The sequence below is a fragment of the Acipenser ruthenus genome, chromosome 4, assembly GCF_902713425.1.
Source record: "Acipenser ruthenus chromosome 4, fAciRut3.2 maternal haplotype, whole genome shotgun sequence".
Classification (NCBI taxonomy): Eukaryota; Metazoa; Chordata; class Actinopteri; order Acipenseriformes; family Acipenseridae; genus Acipenser; species Acipenser ruthenus.
The window spans coordinates 36,768,623-36,793,391 of record NC_081192.1 but is presented as its reverse complement, the minus strand read 5'-3'; the positions used below and the strand labels follow the sequence as shown (position 1 = coordinate 36,793,391).

General features: G+C 37.9%; 1 protein-coding gene across 1 annotated transcript in view; it reads left to right on the top strand.

Annotated features, from left to right (window-relative positions):
* LOC117399463 (enhancer of filamentation 1-like) overlaps nucleotides 1-22,188 on the top strand; it is a 34,462-nt gene extending 12,274 nt beyond the window's left edge. Inside the window, exons 2-7 of the mRNA XM_033998662.3 lie at nucleotides 1,808-2,239; nucleotides 15,084-15,185; nucleotides 16,001-16,105; nucleotides 17,536-18,720; nucleotides 19,283-19,372; nucleotides 20,219-22,188. Coding sequence (XP_033854553.1) covers nucleotides 1,808-2,239; nucleotides 15,084-15,185; nucleotides 16,001-16,105; nucleotides 17,536-18,720; nucleotides 19,283-19,372; nucleotides 20,219-20,728 — 2,424 coding nt within the window. The 3' untranslated portion in view covers nucleotides 20,729-22,188. The remainder of the gene's footprint in view (nucleotides 1-1,807; nucleotides 2,240-15,083; nucleotides 15,186-16,000; nucleotides 16,106-17,535; nucleotides 18,721-19,282; nucleotides 19,373-20,218) is intronic.
* The last annotated feature ends 2,581 nt before the right edge of the window (nucleotides 22,189-24,769 follow it).

Sequence of the window (24,769 nt, the reverse complement as noted above, 5' to 3'; positions counted from 1 at the left end):
AAATGTTCTTCCTGTCTTTTTTTTTTTTTTGTTGACGTTAGCATGTACATTTTGCTGCCGAGTCTCATTGGTTTTACAGTAGGTGAAGAGTGCGTGGCAGCCATCTTATTTAGTGGAATACTGCTTATACTACAGGAGGCTGAGTAGAAAAGTGTCCTCTCTGTTTAAAGTTGAAGATGATAAACTCAAATGATTTTGGGTTAATTTCACAGCGAACCAAAAAGTGGGCTATTTCCAAGACAATAGTGAATGATATTCCTCAACCCAATGTTTACAGTACCTATTGTACTGCTATCAACAGCCAATATCCATTCAGTATTCAAGCACATGTGTATGAAACTTGTACATCCTGAAGAATTGAGCTTCATAGTAGCAGTACATCTCAAATACGTCACTGTGGCTGTGAGGGAAGTTGCTCACAGCATTAAGAGTCCCTTCAAGTTTTAATGGTGCCGGTTGTCCTTTTCCTTCTGCATTTTTAATTAATTTCATGTGATAGAATCCAATTAGGACGTCTCGCTCAGTGTTGTGCTGCTGAGGGCAAGAACAATGGGGTCAAGTCTAAAACGTGTTCTGTGAAAAGCAAGAACACGGGGCTGACACAACAATACTAGCGACTCAGGTGGTAAGGAGGTCACTGGAGCAGAGATAATAACCCGTTTTCGACAGTTCACATGGGAGTCTTTAATCTGTCTCCTTGGAAATATAGTGGGAAAATGAAACCTAGCTAAGAGCTAACTTTGTTAACCTCTTCTAAAAGTAATGTGGACTGGATGGAATATTTCATTGTCTTCTGAACAGTTCAATAGACAAAGTGAACATCAACTGATTAAAATGTGTCATTACGACCACATCATGTTTAATAAAGCCTTTGATAAGGTTCAAAGCTAGATTAATTATTGATCAATCCCGTGTAAAACATGCGTACTCCAAACTTTAACTGCTTTTTCAAACTGATATGATTCTATAATATATGTGGGGAACATGCATTTTCTTTATTAAAACCCGGACGCTTCAGGCAGCAAAGCTGTCAGCAAAAGTTCTGAGTTCCGCCTACTCCGGCTTTTCCCATGACCCAGCTCATTGTAAAATGTCAATTTTGCGTTTTGAAAGACGAAATTTTGTGTTTGGAAAGACTTTAAAAGTCGAAATTTCGAGTTTTAAAGACGAAATTAGCTCTGTTCTATACTTGAACCACAGAATAATTTCTGTTTTGAGTGAAATGAATCCAAAAGAATTCCAATTATGATTTTTCCTCAACCCCAAATGCAGAATGGTTAAGGCTCAACACTTTTTTTGTAATGCCTCAGTCTTTGTGAATTCTGATAAAGCACAGTATCACTTCAGTAGAATTGTTTGGACACCATACCATAAATAGCTTTTTTATTTGCTGTATCATCTTCTAAAGTGTATCGGTTAACATGTAATCCTGCTTTGTGTGATATTTCAAGCAGCAGTAACTGTAAATTAAAAAATTGGTTAAAGGCCAAGAATTGTGAAAATTGCTGTCACCCATTCAAACCACTGATGATGGTCAGCAGTCAGCTTCCTGTAAGCATTTTGTATCTTTCTGATCTATTTATGTAGTGAAACACAGAGCTTAGAACTAAGGACTAGAAGACAGAAGATTCAGGTTTGCCATTTAAACCTATGTATGTTATGTTAAATTCCATACTTCATTAGTCATCGTCTGTCTAAATGTTAGAGCTCTAAAACACACCAGGTAGAAGAAATCTGCTAATTTACTTGGTAACATTTCTCCTTTTTCTTCAAGTGGGCTAATTTATACCATGTTTTGTTTTTCCAGAACCTGATGGCAAAAGCCTTGTACGACAATGTACCAGAGTCCCCAGAGGAGCTGGCATTCCGCAAAGGAGACATCCTGACTGTGATTGAGCAGAACACCGGAGGTCTCGAAGGATGGTGGCTCTGCTCCCTGCATGGCCGACAAGGCATCGCCCCAGGCAACCGCTTGAAGCTTCTTATAGGGCCCATGTTTGACAGCCATTCCCCCAACCAGACGACCACAACCCAGTCCTCCCAGCAGCAGGGTTACCCAGCATCCATCACACAGAACTCCTCCTTCACAGACTCTGTTTATCAAGTGCCTCCATGTCATCAGAACCAGCAGAGCATCTACCAGGTGCCCCCAAGCCACAGCCCGACTGGCAAAGATATATACCAAGTGCCTCCCTCTGTTCAGAGGAGCATCTGGGGTACGGATGGACTGTCCAGCAAGGTTAGTGTATGGGAAATGTAGAAATGTGTTGCGATTAGAAGTTATAGGATTCTAGAAGCCCTGGTTTGAGAGGTGCTGCTCACCAGTAAGTTTCTTTTTAAAAAATAAATAAATAAATAATTATGTATGTGCTTGATTATACTAACGTTACAGTTCAACTTTTATAAGGGCTGTATAGACCAAAAACAAGCTGTGTTAGTCTGCAAAACTTGTGTATACTCAATGAGACATGACAACCTTAAATACAAGCATTAGTCATTTTATAACGCAAGATATTTAATTTCCTACAGAATCCTTGCCTCTAAACACATGATTAGGCTTGCTCAGCCTTGTTCTAGGAGCAAGCTTGTTAGTGTGTTCTTTCTACTATGGTTACCTTTGTGAGTGTTCTGAAAAGTGTGTATTTATCAGCAATCTGTGCATTTTGGAAATTGGAAAAATGTGTTCAGGATTAAGTAGTTCTCAGATGTTTGTAGGAAAAGTGCAAACCTGAAGTGATGGCACCATGATTTACAATATTGACAAGCTAACTACCAATTAAGTTGCTTCCTGAAAATGGTATGTGTTAACTTCCCCAGTGGTAAAGAAATAATTATAATTTGTGCAGCTTTATTGTGAGCCCCCGTAGTGTTTTTAGCAGGTAGTATGCTTGTTTAATCTATTTTTTACAGTAAATAAGGAGTGTAAATGCCAACAAAGTTTTCAAAATGTACAATCTGTCTGAAGGAATATAAACTTTGTTTTCACTGGGATTTATGTCTAATCCATGATTTTTGCTTGGATGCCAATTATTCACATATATATACCGTAATGTTGTGCCATCAAATGTGCTTAGTTGTTAAATCGTGTTTCTTTCCGCGTGAATAAGCCTTAATGGCTTCTGAGGTTGGTGCATCAGTTTATGTGTGCTGCCAGTTTTCCCCTTCGCACCTACCTCTTCATGCGTCAGTAAATTACCTAGCTTCAGGTTCTCAACCTGGAAATTTACAACTGTGCTACTCCTGTAAACAAGGCAGTTCCTCCAGGTGAAATATTATGTTTTTGATGGATAGACAGGCAGGTGTCGAATTAAAGCATGCACCATTTTTTTAAGACACAGATAGTCCTCTGGGTGACCATGGAGTGGATAGTAGTCCATTACAATTTTTAGCTGCCTAAGACGCCTATCAGTTTGAACTTCAATTCTGTAGTCCTGCACGAATTTGAAGTTAAAAACACTTAACTGTTGGGAGCAGCTCTAGCCCCCAGGTACACTGCTCTCCCTTGTCAGGGGAGTATTTAGCGTCTAACAGCTGCACAGCTTGCTAAAATAATTTCTTTCCTTGCTTTTACTGGCAAAGGTGTTGTCTAAACGAAGCAGTAAAAAGGAAAAGTACTGAAAGCCTGTAAACAAAGCAGTTCTGCAAAGTGAAAGCATCTACAATGCTTGCTGAAGAGATTTATATTATTACCCAGGGACTTGGAGGAGGACAGGACAGGAAATGCTTGGCTGAAAGGTACTGCAGCTTAAGTTTTCCATCCAGTTTATATTGGCAGAAAGGTCAGACAGTTTTTTTCTCTTGACTTCCACCCTTTTATGGATAGGTTTTTTATAATCCAAAGCTTTGTTTGCATTTTGTGAAAAAAAGAAAATAACTTTTTAATTTTGATCACATAAGAAACGGTGGAGAGGGGTGGTTGAACAAATTGCACACTAAGTGTGATAAAACCTGGTTATCACATTCAGAGTATCGTCATGAGATATTTAGAGGAACCTGTTTTGTCTGACCATATGTCATGTTACGTGCACTGTATATGTACAGTGGGAGAATGTCATGGTTATAAACTACTTCCCCATGATACTGACGGCTCCAATTTTGTATCTATAGCCGTGACCAGGGATGTTGTAGCATACTCCCCAGTAAGATTCACTTGTGTTTGACTTAAAATGGTGGTTGTCATTTTCCTATCATTTCTGGATTGCTGTTGGCTTTTGGTGATTCAGAAGTGGTATTAGTTTTTATTGGATGGAAGACTTTTAATTAATATAATTAATACTCTTAACCTCTATGACCTAACCAAAAAGGGAATTTAGTTCATAAGACAATTTTTTTTGTTCCCTAGTAATTCATTCTGTACTGAATCATTAAAATGATTCAGTACAGAATGAATTACTACTAGACCTTTTATGACTTTCATTATAAAAGTAAACCATACTGCTTTACCACTTAATACGTCTGTGTGTTGATGGCACACTATTAGCTAGTTACATCTCAGCCTGGTGTAGGCAAAACAACAATAAAGCCGTAATCTCATTTTGGCATATTACCAATGATAAACAAGGTGTGGCACTACTGAGTTCCCCAGTATCCCAAACAAAGCTGAGTTTCATATGCCCTTGTCTTCTGATAAACTGGTTTTAAATAGGACTTTGTTTCCCAAAGTGCAAATAAAGTACAGTAGGTGAATGACTGGAAGCAGTTGTCAACAGTACTCTCCGGATGTACAGCAGCAGTCATCTATGAATAGGTCTTGTGAAAATTTGACATGGAAAAATAGTAAGCAGGCTTATCATTGGTTAGAGCTAACTACAATAGCTCAGCATACGTGCTGCTGTATGGACACTCATTGTGAAAAGGGGCAGAAGGGGGACTAAGCCTTTATGCAGACCTCATGAGGTTTAATTGTTTGTAAATGTCACAGTCTTCCCAGGTGTATTTACTGATGTGGGACGGAAGGCATATTATATAGATTTGCATGGATATGTGTGCTTTGTGGCTACTACTATTCATCAACATCCTAATTAATTATTTATTTTTGTAACAAATGTTGTTTTTGTTTAGTTTTTGGCTTGTGTACACTGTATACTGACAGGGTTTATAATAATTGTGCGACAATATTGTGCCCTCATCGCTCCCAGGCATCTCTCTTGTGATTAACCTCAGTTGGTTGAGTATATGTATACCTAGAGATGCTAGGTATGGTGTGTGAAGAAATCTTCCTGCAAGAATGGGGAGGAGCAGCATCCTTAGACGGTTGAATCAACAGACATTGCGGAACCAATGTTGATAGGCAGTCCTATAAAATAGCTGAGGGGGTGGGGGGCATTTTGAGCACTATGTTGGCAGTTATGTTGGAAGCTATCATTGTTTGTCACATAACAGAGCAAGTAAGTGCATTGTGCTTGAAAACCAAGCCAAACAAGCTTCCTGTGCTCTGTGGTCTTATCTTTCTCTGTGTAGGAGTGAGTAACAGCGGATGAAAAGCACAACAGTGATTATTAGTTAATCTTGTCTTTTGCTGACAGGAGCTGGGGTTTTGGATGCAGGCATCTGTGCGGGCCCCAAGCCACGAGTCTGGCTGAGCAACAAGGAGCTGTCTGATGTTGTGACTAGCAGCAGGGGTTGGTTTTTTTAAATAGGACACACTTTTATTAGTCTGCTTCGAGTTGAGTAAGTAAATGATCTCACCTCCCCACCCACAGCTGAGCATTATACAGTACAGTCACTGATGTTTATTATGTAAAAGTTAAATTCTGTCGCCAATGCAACATTATGCTTAGTACAGGAATCTCCTCTGTTTTTTAGTACCCAAGGGGCAAATTTTGCTAGGAGTAGCTGGCATACTGTATAAAAGAGGCACTGTTGAATTGAAAGGTCTTTCTTCGCATAAAAAGCACAATAATGTAGATGTGCCAGCATATAAAACTGTATGTCAAACATTATTAAACCTTTTGAGACTCTAAAGCAACACTTGTTACAGTAAATGTTTTCTGTACACATTACAAGCAAATAAGTTACATATTATATGTGCAACCACATACAATATGTAAGTTTGGCTTTATAGTGTATGGAACTTCCTTGTTGCCATATTACACAAGACACAACAAACTGGTAACTTAGATCTAGCCCTCCTAGCTAGACGTCTCGTCTAGAGATAGGCGCCTCGCTTGTGATTCACAATTTATCTTTACCATTGCAGTGCTGCACAATATTTTCAAACTTTCTTTTTAAGGTGGTGGGTAACAACATTTTTTTTAACTAAAACCTCATCATCTAACTTAAGTTTTTCACAGAGAGACTCTCCCTTCCCTCTGTGTCACAGCAAGAATAAATAGATATTCTCTCCACCTGCACCAATAGGGCCTGGCTCTGTAAAGAAACAAATATTGCTCTGCATCACTGTCCTGCCTTGTTTATTTTAGATAGTACAAATACCTTTCTATTTCAAAGAAAGTGACGCAGTGTAGCCTTCAAAGCACGTACAGTATTTTGACGGAGTTGGAAAAGGTTTACAAGGAGCCTATAAAAATAGCTGATGGTGTCCGAGCAAGTCTAATTTACCCGTATAAGAATTATATTTTAGGATCTGTTCGCTACAATCTCAGGATTTAATATTTTTTTTAACACTAACCCTAGTTTATCGCAGCATATACAGATTCTGTATTGAGTTGATATATTGTAGGATATACTGAATTGTAATCTCTGTAGAAGTAAGTGGTGCACAGTTCCACTGTCATATACTGTTTTCATTGGAAGGGTTTACCATGAACTCGTGGCATTTTCATAGTTGTAATTTTGGAAACACTTCCTTTGCAGTTGTACCAGAAAAATAATGCATGGCTACAGATCCTGTTATAGGGGAGAATAGTCCTCATCAAAGGTTGACAGCAGGTGGCCTCAAACACCATTGCAAAGGAGGGCAAAGGTTAAAAGGAAACCACATCTTGCAGTGCTGTCTCCGGTAGGCCTAGGTGCTAATGAGTAAGCTTCTCTTTGAGGATAAAGGGGGGTGCACCTGCCCATGTCTGTACAGTGCTGTGGGAGGGCTACTGAGGGGCACTGGAGGTCACGGTGTGTGTATGGAGACTTCTTTATGGCCTGTGTCACCAGAGAGAGCTGAGTGGTGGGGTTAGACAGTTGGTTGTGGCAGCCCCTTTTATTATAAGCTTATTTTGTTTCCCACGTTTTTCTTGTTTTCCTTCACCTCTTTGAACCTGTTGATGGGTACACATCAAGGCAAAGGTCTTTCCAAAGTCCAATCATTGACTTAATCCTAGATGCTGAGAAAGGTTAGGGAATGGTTTCCCATGATGGTGTAATTTGTGGATGTGAGGAGGAAATACAACAGCTTGTTTGTTAGAGGTGCGTGAAAGTTTCTTTATGGAAATGCTGGCACCTAGTCATAACTGAATCCTCTATTAGATAATAGAAAAGTCTGCAACTACCACCTACACTTGCAGAAATCGAACATGTATGGAGTCAGAACAAAGGCTTCTAAAAGGACAGCCCAGCAGTAAAACTGCTTTAACACCTGGGCTCACAGGCTCTGCAATAGTAATTTTTTTTTTCTCATGTGTGGAATCAATATTGACATGCTTTTCAGTGAAAAAAATTAGGAGGGGCTTCACCTTTCCTGTTCGTTTTCCTCAAGGCTTGGTAACTAGGAGCCATGTTGTGCTTCACTCTCATTACACAAAGAGAAAACATATACAAGTTCCTTACAGAATTCTGAAAGGACTACAGCAATGTTATGACTTTGATAGCTAGTACCATTGTCATTCTATAAATGACTGAACGTTTGTTTGACTGGAAGGACTGCACAAAAAAATGGGATGTCCGAACTACAATGATACTGTAGCACCTGCTACTACTGCAGAGATTTAATAAATGGTTAAATAAAGGACAGGCTGGCAATGCCAATTTTCCACAGGGGCTGGCTCGCTCCGTTTCCATTAAGTAACAGGCTAATCTTTAGCTTCACAAATAGGACAGCCAGGCATAGTGACAGGACAGAGGAATGCTGGTCTCTGCAAAGACATAAACAAGCAAGATGAGTGGTTTGGAATGTACGGTTTGGTTTTTAAGAAAACAGATGGTCACGGATACTCATGAAAACAGAAACAGCCTTTGTAGCTCATTGATGTTCCCCAGGAAACCGATTCACAAACTCTGCCTTTTTTTGGATATGGTTAATGTGCCTGTGTCTTCAGGTTAAAGCCTGTAGGTCATTAGATCTCTGGAATGTTGGACATATGATTCCGTATGGTAAGAATGTTGGGAGTGCTGTATACAGTATTCTGCTTTAGTAGACTTATGCTTTGGTTCCAAATTTTTTTAAGGACATTCTAATACTGTTTTAAACGGCGCTAAACTATTCAATCTTAAGCCAGTAAGATAGAAAGTTTATTTTTAATACGTTTAGGTCACTTCTTCTTTTTTTAAGAATACCCAAACAATAGCCTGTATTTCCCCTGACTACAGATTTATTTCTGTACAGTACGGTATTTTAATATGATAAGGTATTTTGACTTTTGGAAACTTTTATCTGGTAAGGATCTACCTCATCGACGGATGGCATCTGTTCTATAAAGCAGGTGTGTGGATGCTTGTGTGTTTAAAAGAAGACCGTATGGTTCTATTTTCCAGGCATTTAGGAACTGTTTCCTAGTACTGTGAGCTGTATGGGCGCATGGCCCTGTTCCATCACTTCTCGATGAGTACTAAAGAACAGCATTGCTCACATTGTCCAGTCTGCTAGAGTGCTATAGTCTCCACTCTTAAGAATGGAAAAAAAGGAAGCTTGATGGCAGTTTGGGGAGTCTGTACTTGTGTTTTTAATTTGGCAAGCTAGGCATTTGTTTTAACACTTTACTTTTTGGAGACAGAAGTGTCTGGGTTGTCTTTCACTTGTCCATGTGTCAGATTTGCGGTGCAGCAACCCATCTTGGCTGGCTGAATAGTGAATATGACAAGTGGAATTTGGGAGAGGACGCAAGCCACCGACTTTATAATTATTATCATAACCCAGCAGTGAGTTTCAAGTTCCATATAATCAAGTAAAACCATGCATGACATTAATGTATTCTGCTGTCTGGCTTCATTTTGTTGAAATTTGAATTTTTTTAGTAAGGCCAAATAAAAAATATGTATGGTTCGGGTTATGCTGAGGAAAAAAATAGGATAGATAGGTAGGTACAATTTATTTTTATTTTTTGTAATTTCCCAAACAAGTAGTGTGCTCATGGTAAAAGTGGCAAGTGATAGTTTACAATACATTGCCAATAGGTACCCCTGTTGTACTTTCATTAGTTACACTGTCATCTTGCTTCATTCATGGCAGCAGTGTGGAGTAGTGGTTAGGGCTCTGGACCAGACGGTTGTGGGTTCAATCCCAGGTGGGGGACACTGCTGCTGTATCCTTGAGCAAGGTACTTTACCTAGATTGCTCCAGTAAAAAAACCAACTGTATAAATGTGTAATTGTATGTAAAAAAAATGTGATATCTTGTAACAATTGTAAGTCGCCCTGGATAAGGGTGTCTGCTAAGGAATAAATAATAATAATTGTCCCACCCCTTTCTCCACCTCACAGCTGGCTCAGTCTCATTTTGAGGGTGCATCTTCATTAATAAACTTTCCGACTGCCTTGTTTTATGCTATAGGCAGGTAGCTCTAAGCAGTGAAACCACTGGGACTTAAATATAGCAGCATCATTTTTGCGTCGCTTAATGACTGACAGTAAATTGTTTTCTACACTGAATTTTTTGCCATAAAACGTCTGCTGTAAATAAAGTAATTTTTGTAGCAGAGGGATAAAAGAGAAAAAGAAACAAGATGACAGTCTCATATTAAAAATAACACATCTGCAATAATTTTAATCTTGATGGAATGCAGAAAATAACTTAAAACAGATGTGGTCATGAATTAACAAAGTTAAGTGAAACAAGTCAGAGTTTTAGCTTTAAAACTCCTACATAAGTTGAGGTATTTTGTGCATTTTCAAATTAACATATTAAATTGCATGAATTTCACTTTGCATGTGGCTTAACATCAGTACTAGTTTTCTGTTATTAACCCCTGATTATTAATATTATCATGGTACTTGTGTTTAGACACTAAACAGCTTTTGTTTAAAGATTTGGAAGTAAAATTAAATCTATGTCATATTTCAATTTTGACAAATGAAAAATGATCGACTGGGTCAAAGTGAACTAGTATTCATATACAGTAAAACATCACAGATCTGAACATCAATAAGTTGATGCTTCCTGTGATTTCTCAGCACAGTACTGGGTGATGCAGAACACAGCCTGCCGAGCACAGATCACAGAAATAAGAAACAAGCAATAAAATTAAAAAAAGAAAGAAAAAAGACTTTAAAATAAGACAAAATTTCAGGTCACAAATACAAAATTAACATGACAATATGTATGCAATAAAATAAAGAATGCAAGGCTTTATATTATAGCCTAATAAAAACAGGTGTGTGGGGTATTTGTAAACACTGATATGATATTAAACAGCTTTCGCTTTGTATTTATAAGCTTTCACAATTATTTTCAGCAAATCGAGAGGTCTTGCTCGGAACGCAGGATCGATTATGGAGGCAGTGCCTGTTGTGTGCTGTTGATTAGTTTGTCAGTTTTGGAAGGAAAAAAAAACAAGGTCAGCTATTGTACTTAGTAATTAGTAATTAATTTGTACTTTAGTTTATTTTAGAGATGTCATAAGTGAATCAACACGTGTTACCGGTATGTGATAAAAAACTAAAATCGCCCTTTAAAAACCAGTTGCCATGTCAATTTCAGTTCCCGATATTGCTTGTCAATTTCAGTAGGCTACTGTTTAGCCAGAGACACAATACAAGGAAAAAATGTGTCAGGAACATTAAACGATGAAGTATTGGTGAAAAATAAAATAGGCTACTATTGAAGATAAATAACAATGAAGATGGAGCATGAAAAATGGCATTTCACCCTCGAGTCTAACACTGGTTATAATTCTTTTTTCAGGTATGGGGTCGCATTTTATAAACAGTAGTGCAAAACAACTACTTGGTGATACGCTGCAGCCGTGCTGCTCAGACCCCAACATTTTATTAAACTGAAGGTCTTGTTTGATACACGGCTTCCGGAAAATCGCGTGAGCGAAAACATGGCCACGCACAGGTTGATAGCGAAAAGTTTAGCCTGTTATCAGCAAACAATATTTAGGGTCGGGTGGAAAAAATAGGGTTGGTTAGGTAACCCGAACCACACATTTATTTGGCCTAAGTAACATGCAATTCTTTTTTTAAAGCCTTCTTTCTAATAAACTAGAATTCTCAGGTTAGTGAATGAATGCAGTAAAATTGAATGTGATGGTTGCATTTTTTTAAAACCATTCCTTTATAATATTGTGCTATTCAGTTGAAACTAAAGATAAACTGTGATAGATTTCCATATAGATTTCCAATTGTCTGCCATGTTCAATTAATCCAGTTATTTTGACTGTGTTAAAAAGCTTGGATATTGAAGGAATAATCTCAAGAGGGATAATTAGGGCTTCTGTTTTTTGGTTTTTATTTCATTTTTTTCGTGCTTATTTTGGGGGGGGGGGGCGGGGGGGGGCTTTAGCTTTTTATATACTGGATGAAATTATTGTTTTCGGTTGCTTTCCAAAATGCTGTCACAATATGTTTAATAACTTGACTGTACTTGCTTACTTCAATTGTACCTTCTTTCCTTTGCTGTCTTATTCAACGAAATCCTTCTGGTCACGAGTACATTCTTCTGGGGTTTTTGTGTAGGGTTGGCCATGCTCTGGCTCCGAGGCCTGGGATGCTGTAGCTGAGACACTGGAGTCCTCTGGAGCATGGAGTCAGAGCTGAGGTTCTGGAGCAGCTCCACTATTTCCTTCCTGAATTATTCAGTTCAAACACAAAATAAATAAGTATCCTAAATGTAAATTCAGAAGTACTTTAATGTACATAATATTTCTGTTGATATAAGGGGTCGTCCAAAATGATCAAAAAGAATCATGTATTCCGGTATCTGCAGCCATTACCTTTTATGAAACCCAGTGGAGGCATATAGGAGAGGGTCCTCATAATCGCGCAGTAAGAGGACAGTCAGTGAAAGATTATAATCAAATGCAATCCAGTGTACAAAGAAGTCGAGGATTGAATAATGAAATAAAAGCTTGGTGAAGACTGGTACAAAGTCAAGGCAGTATCATGTTCACAATATAGTGTGTGACAGACAGACCTTTAAATTAAATGTGTAATGTATATTATAGTAATAAGTAACTTGAGACGTACTAGATACAGTACTGTAATTTATAGAACACTGGTTTTATCCATGTAACATATTTATTATACTGCTGGAATGAACATGGGATGCTTATGTTCCGATATCTGTTCAGGATTCAGACATGTATTTGAATATTTGTTAATTTGCAAAATGTTATCGGTCATTATATGCACCACTATAAAAGCTGAAAAATATCCCAGAATTAAGAAAGGCCTGACCTTTACCCTCATGAGTTAATTACCAAACAAAGCGTGCCATACAGTAGTTACGGTTTAAAAAAAATCTTGTGTGCATTTCAGGTAAAAACATAAAGTACACAACACATATTGTTTTAACAGTCCCTACCATTGCAACTTCACATATGTGTAGAGACCACTATTTGGCAGCTAGTGTTTCGTGTGCAGCCTAATCTGGACTAGTTTTATTAACAGCCAGAAGTAAATAAATGACCAAGATCTTCTGTTTTATATATATATATATATGTTATGGGTAAACCCCGAAACTGGGCAATTCGTGGATTGCCTGGGCGATTCGCGGATTGCCCTGGCAAAGTCCAAAATGAATCACAAAGATCTTTCATTCCGGGTTTTGCCCGGGTAGATCTAGGCGTTCCCAACAATGCCCGGTCAATGTCCGAAACTAATCTCAAATATGTTTTATTTTATGTTTAAAGGACAGAGACAGAGCTACGATATGAAGAGCTTGTTTGACCCGTCTACCCAAGTAGCGTTATTCACTCACTCACTCACTCACTCACACTCACTCACTCCATCACTCATCTCGTTCATAAAACTACACAGGAATTCCGGTTTCAGAAAATAGGCATATATTTAAAAATGTATTTTTATTGACGACATGACTATATCAAATTATATAATGAGATATATAAGACTTTAAATAAATTATTAAAATCTAGATATGTATTACGTACTTAACTTGCACTCTGTCACTCCACTCGGTATGCTCTCCAACTCTTAGATCGCTTGTTATAAACACTGTCAAACGTGAATCAGCTAATCATTCATGTTCCACCCAGTAACTGCATCCATCTCTATGACTGGACAGTTCAATTCAACTCCTTATTATTATTATAATTATTATTATTGGTTGTTATTACGTTATTAATAATACTGTCCTTTTTATACACAAGTGTGAATGGGGTTTCTCATGTTAATTCTGTGTTCCGAAGGTCTGCCTGTTACTCAGAAAGAACAGAGGGAGTGATTCGGACTCTGCCCGAGAAGCAGTGGGCAGACCATGGTTTGCCCGGTCGAAGCCCGAAATAAGTTACTTTTTCAGGGAATACTTCAAGCTATATAAAAATGTCACAACTTTTTTTTTTTTTATCAAAAAGCGCACACTGCCCTCGGAACTAGCTAAAAGCAGCTGGAGCAGCAGTTGGAGCTGCTCAGGAGTGGCTCCGGAGCTGAAGCAGGGGCTGCTGGAGCCAGCCTGGAGCTGGAGCAGAGCTACCGGAGCCACTCCAGAGCTGGAACTAATCCCACAAACAAAGTTCCTAATTGTAATCTTGTTACAATCTAGAAATGTTGGAATTTGGTGCCACTCAGTAGTTGGGTGGGTTTAAAGTGTTCAGATCTAATCAATGATAGATACAAGTCAGGAAGGGGGACATTGCCCAGCAGCACTGGGAAAGGTAGTTTTGTTTTTTGCAATTTTTTGTAGTAGGCTTCTTTTTTTATGGGAAGGGCTGAAGTCAACGTGAATTGAGTAACCATTTCCAGTGTTTTATTGTTTTATCATTTTTTATCAGTTAAAATAAAAAATCAGAAGCCCTAGGTATAATATAATGTATACTACACTCCTTATTTAGGAACAAAATGGCTGGGTACATTGTGGTATGTATTTTGTTGTTATTGTAAGAAAACAAAGATACCTTTGTCTGGATAAAAAAGAAACCCTGTCATAAACAACGTCATTAGCAGGTGCTGTACTTTTGTCTCTGGTTTCTCAGAAACACAATTAAACTGACCAAGTATAAAAGGCTGCTGTTTTTGTTTGACTAATAAGCATCAACAATTGTGGGAGTCAAGCCTGGTCTTGAAAGTTGTTTTTTTTTTCTTCTTTTTTCATGTTTGTCCCAAATAAACCTTCCGGGCACAATGACGAGAATAGGACTTGTTTTACTTTAATTATACAGAAAATAATCTTCTGCCATTTCTTTTAAAGTGAAAATCTAACTGCTGTTGTTGATCATGCATTTTCCTGTAAACATGCCCAAAGCAGATACTCTTGGGAGATGATCAAGATTAACGATAGGGGAACCTAATACCGTGGGAGGGTGAGATGAGGGACTATACCTGATTAAGACTGTCGAGCTTTGGAAATGTTTACTGCAGAGCTTGTAATTCTGAGATATTTATGCAGACATGCATGCTTACTTAGAATTTAGAGAGGGGAATTAAAACTTCTTTGGGGGAGTTTTGGTATGTACCCTTGAACCTGATAAGGGCCTGCATCTATAGATGTCAACTCTTACACACATCCTAAATTCAGGTTTATACTTTTAAAATTTGGTCCCAAAGTTGGGGCCAAATTAAATAGTTCTGAATTAAACATCATTGAGTCATTTTACACTGGCCAGGGACTCACTTTTAACTTTTAATTTTGTTTTTGTTTTTTTTAATAATGTTGAGGACATAAAAAGTATTTACAGTATTTCATATTCTCTGTGCTGGTAAACTTAGAGTATAGTTATGCCAACTTGGGATAATGTAATTGTTGGGAAAATAATTTTTGTAATTGAATGACATTTTTCCTTGTTTTTGACAAACAGGTTGTCACCCCAGTCCGGGTTGGACAGGGCTATGCCTATGAGTCTCTCTCCAGGATCTGTCAGCAGGATGTTTATGACGTGCCGCCCATTCGACCACAAGGGGTATGTTCCTCTCTTTGAAGTGTGATCCACTTGGAAGTCCACAACTGTCTCGCTGTTCTCTTTCTGAGTCATGTATGAATTTACTCTGAAATATGCACTAAATTAAAATTTAATGTTACTATAAAAATAAACTTATATTCACCTCAAGTCTGTACCAGAATGAATGACCATTTAACCATTCTTTTTATCTATACACCACAAGCCATGAACAGAAAAAACGACGTGTAGGGGTTTAAAGCCATGAGCAGGTTTATGTCGGTATGTGCCTCGTAGTCATGTAAACCACGATTTAATGATAAAACCGGCAAGACATTTAAAAATAAGAACCGTTCCAATTATTACATCTAATTGTAAAACGCTGACACCTCAGCACAGCGTTGATACAGGTTCCCTTCACCTCTCTTACTCATTGTTCTAGACCAGGCACGCTATACTCAAACTTTTTTATTATTTATCTCTGAAGGGTTTCTTATGGCTATTGTATTCTTATTTGTATGGGTTATACACATGTATTAATACGAGCAAAAGTTCAATATTCTGCACGTGAAGTATTCAAGCGGTGCTCTCCCTGCTCAAGAAGTGAGGGGTCGGCGCTCCCTGCCGACTCCTCGACACTACACACCTGGTTGTAAAGTAGTTCAAAGTAACATTACAGTTAAAATGGATGGCTCTTTTTTAATGCCTACCCAATTACCATTAAAGATTGTACAGTATTTATCAAGATTACTCATGACTTCAAGGTAATGTTGCATTTTACCCCCTGAAAATACATTTTACTCTCTGTGTTAATTGGAGGGTTCATTTTGATCTGGCAGGTGTACGACATCCCTCCAACAATGCAAAAGGGCCCCATGTCCCCTGGCCAGATGGGAGATCCTCGGGCTCAGGGAGTCTATGATATCCCACCTTCAACACAAGGGGTAGGTGGATTAAAACACAACTGCCATTCACTGAAATAAATCACTACCAAACGATTTCTTTACAAATATAGAGTTGACAAAGGTGTGTTAAATGGTCTTTAAATTGCCTCCCACTCTATGTACTGAACACCCACCACTCACTTGAGTATTTGTAAAAGCAGGGAAGGGTAATAGAGGAGAGAATTATTGTCAAATGTGTTTTTTGCTTTTTGAACTACCATTCCGAAAGTGTGAAGAGCAAAGATAAGCGTTTGTTGTTAGGAAATGGCTAATAATGTTCTATCTGAGTGAATCTGTTATTTACTTAGGTCCTAATTTTTTGGTGTTTTTTAAAACCTACAACCAAAGTTTGTCATTAGATGGAAAGCAGACTAAACCACAGATACGTGTTATGTTATATATTTGGATCTAAGAAAAAAACAGATGCACGGATCAATAGATGCAGACACCTTCACACATACAAGATAAAATCTATATATTATTATAGTTACGCACAGCTATATGCAAATGTTCAACCATCCAAAACGACAGCTGTTCTATATCTAGTGCACTGTTGGCTACTGCATTTTCAACAACAATGTATAACAATAATAAAACAAATAAAAAAACATGCAGTAGCAAAAGCAGATTTGCTTCTTTTTATCAGTTATAGTTCAAAATTCAAGAAGGTGTGTGAGAAGGGGATCTGGGGCTGTAATAGGTGCTTCTTTAAATAAATACAATAAGCCCGAAAAACAATCTGGAAGTGGTTCAGAACTGTAAGCATTAACCTGCAAATAACTTTGAAATAACTAGTTTTGTCAGTGGTATTTTCAAATAACACCAAATATTTTTTCACTCTCATTCCTATTTTTATAGACTGTGTGGTAAAAATGAAGGTCTCCCAAGTGGTTTTGGGTTCCCAAGTGGCGCATCTGGTAAAGGCACTCCGAGTGGAGTGCAGGATGCTCCCTATAGCCTGGAGATTGCCAGTTCAAGTCCAGGCTATTCTATTGCCTACCGTAGACAGGAGCTCCCAGGGGGCGACGCACAATTGTCTGAGCGCCGCCCGGTGGGGGAGGGCTTAGGTCGGCCAGGGTGTCCTCAGCTCACTGCGCACCAACGACCCCTGTAGTCTGGCCGGGCACCAGCAGGCTTGCCTGTAAGCTGCCCAGAGCTGCGTTGTCCTCCGACGCTGTAGCTCTGAGGTGGCTGCACGGTGAGTCTGCAGTGTGAAAAAAAGCAGTTGGCTGACGGCACACGCTTCGGAGGACAGCGTGTGTTCGTCTTCACCGCTCCCGAGTCAGCATGGGGGTTTGTAACTGTGAGCTGAGCCTAAAAATAATTGGATATGGCAAATTGGGAGAAAATAATAAAAAATAATTGGTGATTACTAAATTTAAAAAAATGTGTGTGTATATATATATATGTTTTATATTTATTTATTTTAGGTGTATTCCACCCCCCTTCAAAGAGAGGGTAACTACGATTTTCCTCCACCAATGAGGAATAAAGCTGAAGGAGTATATGATGTACCGCCTCCCAGCATTAAACCACAGGGACATTCCAACTATGATTTTCCACCAAGTTCTGACATGGTGCCATGCAACAACAAAGGCATCTACGACATCCCACCCCCCCACTTGCTTGGGCACCAACTTGCGGCCCAGAAAGATGTGTACGATATTCCTCGAGGGATGCAACTCCCTGGAAAGCAAAATGCTGCTGGAGACAGGCTAGCCCCAGAGAAGGGAGAAGGTATATATGACGTGCCTCCTCAGGTTTTGCAAGACTCTAAAGGTTTCCTTGATGTGACCGATGGGATGAACAGGTTGTCTTTCTCCAGCACAGGAAGCACAAGAAGCAACATGTCAACCTCCTCCACCACCTCCAAAGAGTCATCCATCTCCACTACCCCTACACAGGAGAACAAACTCCTTTTAGACTTAGACACAGCCATCCAAAGGGTTTCCTGGCTTCAGCAGAGTATCGAGTTGTCTGTCTCGGGGCTCGTGGGTTACGTGGCCCCCAACTGGAGGTCCTACGAATATATGGAGAAGCATGCGAATGAGATTCATGTAGCTGTAGACAAAGTCAAGCAAAACTTGACCGACTTTCTAAATTTCAGCAAAGGGGCGACGGCCAATGCGTCAGGCCTATCAGACCTCCCCCTGTACACCAAACTTAAAAAGCAGCTTCAGAGACTGGAGGATTCTAACCAGATCCTCACGCAAACCAGCCATGCCCTGGATGGCTGGAGCTGGTCCTTAAACGTCTTGGCTACCAATAAGCCACACAACAAATGTGATGACCTGGACCGGTTCGTCATGGTGGCAAGGACAGTTCCGGATGATGTCAAGCAGTTGGCATCCTCCGTCAGCACTAACGGCGAGCTCCTGTTTCAAAGGTCCCCGTCCGGCTTGGGTTTGAATAGTGTCAATGACCTCAGAGCTGAAGATAAAAACTCAAAAGACTACATTTATAGCAGCCCACAGCCACACCTGGGAAAAGAGGACAAGACAGTCATCCAGTGCAGGGCTTTGTCTGGTCTGGCTGATACTGACCAAAAGTCAAACAGCATCGCTGAGAAATGTGTGAAGAGCTGGATGGAAGATTATGACTACGTTCATCTACAGGTAGGGAGCATTGATTCATTTCTTCTCTCTTTGATGGTCCTGGTGGTGTAGGTTAGAGTATCATGGTGATACTGTCTAACTTTGAAACATCCAAATAGTTCTAGCTTGACGTAGATGGGATTTCTGTGTGATTATGGACCCTAGCTGCTGTTCAATTCCCATGCAAACACAAACTAGGCAGTTCATTTATTTTAATTTGTACATTGCTCCCTCTTTACAATGCTCATCAGGAGCCACAGTAAGAGATCATTTTATGTTCATCGTTTATAACGACAATTCAAGTGCAAGTGGAATGGCAAGTGGAGGCAAATGGGAGCCATGACCATACCACATTATTGCATTCTATAAAGGGCTGCCTTATACAATGATGATATTGTATTTAAGTATTACATATAGTAATCGTAATATTAATTTTAAAATGGGTGATGAATGCAACCTTAGCTTTGTATTTTCTGATACTGATCTAAGAGACAGTGCACCTGTGAAGGGAATTTATCACTAAGAGAAAGGCTGCGAGTACAGGACCTTCTCATTCATTACCACAATGTATACATTCCAACAGGGAAAAGAGGAATTTGAGAGGCAACAGAAAGAACTTTTAGAGAAAGAGAACATCATCAAACAGAACAAGGTGCAGCTGGAACAGGAACAGGTATGGCACGGCTACATTCCAGACACGTCTTTGTTATGCCCTTTCAGGTGTGCTTTTCATGGTCGATTTATCTTTTGATAATAAATATTTTTTTTGGATGTCCCTGAGCTACATATAATAATCCTGTCCATAGACAGCATGTTTCTAATACTAAGCAGTCATGGGCCACATACATGTGCACACAGTTTAAAAAAGACATTCACTTGCTGCTACAATTTTTTCCCCTAAAATAAAGTGGCAATAAATTAAATATGACAACAGGCTTGTTGCAGCATAAATGTTTCATTTCTCTTTAGAGTCAAGTAAAGCAGTAAGGACATATTTTCAGATAATAGAAATGTCATATCTTATTTACCATAAAAAATGCAGTATTTAGATATGCCAGGGTTTGTTCAGAATTGTAGCATCAGGTCAGATGTTAAATTGGTTTGTTTTAATTATTAAGGACATGGTTGAAACAATGTCTGGAATAAAAGTTTAGGTATTTAAAATAGATCCCAAATATTTTTTTGAAAGGACAACATCATTTCAGATACCTATAAAAATAGCACAATGCAAGGCTTAAAAAAACAACAGAATACTCCATCAGAAATCCAATAGGCAGTAGAGCAGTTCTGCTAAGATATTGTAAGAGAATGGCAGTAGAAAGGATTCAGCAATGTGGCACCTTCAGCTATGCGCATTATGAAACTGGCACAAGTTAGCAGTGTATAACCAGCCTATTTTTGAACTTATGTATTTTTGAACTTAACCCCAATTATGGCCTGTATCGTTCCCTGCAGCCTGGAAACAGCATGTCTGTGTTTTTAAGATAGTGTCTAATAAACAAAAAAATCTGTTTTTCAGCTTAATCAGTTCAAACAGCTAGAGAAAGAGGTTATCAAGCCTGTAGAAAATGACATTTCTATGTGGAGCACATCCCAGAACATTCCCCAGATGAACGGTGGCCAGTGTGCTAAGGACAAACAGTTGCTTTTCTTCTATTCTGAGCAGTGCGAGACCCACTTTGTTACATTTCTGAACGCCATTGACGCCTTCTTCAGCTGCATTAGTGCAGGCCAGCCTCCCCGGATCTTTGTTGCTCACAGCAAGTTTGTCATCCTCAGTGCTCACAAACTCGTGTTTATTGGGGATACCTTGTCAAGACAGACATCCACTTTGGAGATCAGGAATAAAGTTATGAACTGCAGCAACATCCTGTGCGAACATCTAAAATCAATTGTGTCATCCACCAAAATGGCCGCCCTGCACTACCCCAGCACAGCAGCTGTACAGGACATGGTGGACAGGGTAACGGATCTTTCCCATCATGCACAACAATTTAAGGGGCAGCTGCTACAGATGGCGTCTATGTAAAAGAAAGAAGAAAAAAAACTGTGACTTCTAAACTTTCTTCTGGAAAGAAGCACCAATGCATTTTATATGTTGTACATATTTAGTATGTATTTTTGTCTAGTGTTTTTCCTGTAGAAGGTAGCTTGACAGGACTATTTTGAAGCTTTAAAAAAAACATTTTTTTACAGTACGATGACGTGTCCCAGCATTCCACCATTGATATTCATATTAAGCACCTTATGAAGTATTCATCAGATATATTCCATCAGTAGATCTATATCTTGGTTTATTAAATGCCATATTTTACTGGTAATACACTCCTCTGTACAAAGTATGTTTCATAGAAACTTATGTAAAGAATCAAAAAGCTGTTTGTCTTCTGTGCTTTTTACTATAATGTTATGAATTTAAAAAAGATGAAGGGTGTATACATGATCACAAGTCACAATGTGTTCTTGCTATGTGTAATGATGACTCTTCGTTGATGAAACTGGGGTTCCAAGATATAGAACAAAACAAGTCTTTTGCTGTATTTTCACTGCATAAAATCAGGTACTTGAGTTCAGCTCAATAGTTAAGGAGAAGCCTATGTTTCCACCAGCATATTTATGCATAATTGAACAGACTATATTTTGTTCACTATCCATTGCTTATTGTATCAGTGTCTTTATTTCAGCTGTTTGCCACAAATCAGTTGTTTTAGATATTTTATTAGAGCTTAGTTTTTTGTACATATTGATATGATATATTTTGTCTAAAGATTTCTTATAAATGTTTTTTATACTGTATTTTTTATTATTTTGTAATCTACCTGAACTTGGTGAAAATATGGCCTGTCTATTCTTATATGCATGAAAAGGGGTCTGATTGGTAAGTAAAAAGGACAGTAATACATTCAGCAATCAATATGTTAAAGTTGTTTGGAAGTTGAAACCAATTTGGAGCTGATTGTGTTGGGTAAATTAACTAGAAAGTTTAACAAAATCATTCTTGTGTTGCATTATTATGCCTCAAAGAGATGTATAAAGAATACATAATGTAAGTTACTAGGACCAGTTGTTTAGTGTCTTTGTGCTTAATTGGTTAAATTACTTCATAAAAATGAAGGATCAAAGGATAATACATTTTCCATTGTACTTTCTATTGTTTTAAAAATGTGAACAGGTTTTTAAGAGAAAATTAATTGGGGCAGCCTTAGTCCTTGTTGTCCAAGTCTGTTCTACCCATGTATTTTAATCCATTTAGCTGAACCAGGTAAACTCCTGATTAGGTCATAAAGCACTTCACATTTACTTAGACCTATTAGCTACTACTTAGACCTACTATCAAATACAGCTGAATTTACAAGGAAGTTTGGTAGCTGTTCGAGCTTTTGCAAATATTAACAACTGTTTATTGTTTTCCCTGTGGTTTTGTTAGGTGTAATCTCTCCTAGACCAATAATTCATTGGATTTCAATTAAATTCCTTTGCAAAAATAAATCTCTTTGAGCTTGCATCAATTGGAAGAATCAGTGACCTGCTGAACAATTATAAACAAAACAATAATGTATATATTTTTTTCTCAGTAACTTTTGAAATAAACAACCAACCAAACAAAAAACAACATTTAGAAAGGAATTTAAAAATCACTTTGGGGCATACATTTGTAAAAACAAACAAACAAAAAAATATCTATTTAACAACTACAGAAATATATCTTCTTCAAAACAGAATTTGGTCACATTGTGGTCCACACCAAGTCACTACGCAAAATTATCTTTGAAAATTGGACGTGGGTATATTTTGCAAAGGTCTTTTGGTGTTTATGCTTTTCTTCTTTTTATTTACAAAATATGTATAGAAAAATTGTGGAAGTTAAAAATAAAAATATACCAGCAGAAAAATATATTTATTATTTTAGGATTAAATAAATATGGGAATAAAAATACAGACACATACTGCACATTTTGTGTTTTTACAGATTAGCACAGCAATAATTTTTCATAGGTAAAATTTGGACTGGCAACTGATTAGCAGATCTGATTCATTATAACAGCGTGAACAAGCTAACAGAATAATTCCATAAAGCGTACCTGCAGCACTTCCGTTGGCTACATTGGTCTCGGATGTGCAGTTTTGAAAGAAACACATGTTCTAGCAAACATTTATTTAAAAAAAATAATATACCTGGTACTGCAGGAAGTTTCCAAGCTTTATTCTCACAATATCTGTTACGCTTCCTCTGTCTTTTTACATCAGCAGTGTTTTATGGGCCAAAGCATGTTACTGGATGAAAGCATGTAAGTCAATAGGGGAAGCAGCTGGTTAATGACAGAAAAAAAGCCATTGAAGGGGTTGGGAAAAGTTCCCCCTACAAGGAAGTGCAACCCTAACCGAAAGCATGGATTGCAAAAATATTTATTTAACCAGGTGTATCCCCATAAGACATGTGTACTTAGTGTTGAACATCGTAGACCCAATGTAAATGTTACACTCAGTCAGGATTTGGTCAGTCACCGACATAAATAACCATTTTGCAATTTCTGAAGCTGACACCCTGGGATCCTTCACAAAGCTGCTTGATGAGATTCTGGGATCAATAAGCTACTAACAACCAAACGAGCAAGATGGGCTGAATGGCCTCCTCTCGTTTGTAAACTTTCTTATGTTCTAATTAACATTTTCAAAAGAAACCATGTTGAGAGCTCCACTGGATAATAAGAGTCAGGTAAAATTAGCGACATGTAAAGAAACCATAATGAGAGCTCATTTAAAAAAAAAATTATTTAGATTTAGAAACATACAAATCACTATTTGTTTTTGCAAGGCTTGTTTGCTGTGGCATTTGTCATTGCATTTTATCCTGCTCTTAATTGTATTAATACTTGTACTGTGATTCTTGAAATGTATTTTTGTTTTCCTTGGGTACTTTGTCCAAAGTTAGGAATGAACTATCGGACAATTGAAATTCAGTTCGACTGTAAAGGCGCTCCAGAGATCCTCCAGCAGACCGAAGACCAAAGAAGCTGTCTCTTCTTTTGTGTTTCGTTCTTTGCTTGTTTGATATTTTCCATTTCGCAATTTGAGCAAAGTAATTTGCTCAAAGACCAAAATAACCTTTCATTTCGTTCTTTGATAATTTGTCGGTGGCTGACCGAATCTTGACTCTATGAGTGTTATATATATATATATAAAAACAAAAGGATGTACACAACCAGTCAGTTTTGTGAAATCATTTGTCAGCTACTATCACTTTGAAGAGCTGTGCAGTAAAATTTTGTCTCAGACAAGAGTGTTGGCACTCTACACTTAATACAAGCTAATTCAAGAAAACATTAAATACAAGCATTTAGTGAACATTACCCACTAATTAATATGACAAAGACCAAAATACACAATTTCTGGTAGCTTAACAAACAGTCTTTATAAAAAAAAATAAAAGCATTTAAGCAATTTCAAATATTTGTTCATGACAAAAGTATTGGCAGCTTAATATGAAGTCTGAAAATGTAATTGAAATAATAAAAGATTGTATTAATTGATTGAAATGCATTACACAGTAACTAATCTGCATTATAAAGTCGATAGCCAGAAAAGGAGGGAATTATTTCCATGTTACATGTTTTCTTGAATTCTCTTAAATTGTAGGATGCCATTACTTTCGTTTGCGACTGTATCCAGACACACTGTTTTAAACCTATTCTTTATGGTGAAGAGATGCATGCGTACAATGTGTATGCTATTAATTATACATGTGATTTACAAAAAAGAATACACATGCTGTAATGACACACTAGAATATTACCCACTGACTTGATTGATATAATTTAGTCCCTAAAGAAGCTTTGTAATTATTTTTTTTAAAAAACATCATAAATAGAATGAAAAAAGCTAGCATTCTATCTACAGCAGTATCCGGCTAAGAGAACACTAGTCTTTGAGACGGAGTTGAACACCAGACACAATATGAATCAATCAATAAATAAATATTTATTACTTGTCATGATGGGTGTTCATCAACATATGAAATGAACAGAATAATTAAGAGAAAAGCAGTAGGCAAGTGCATGTTAATAAACTA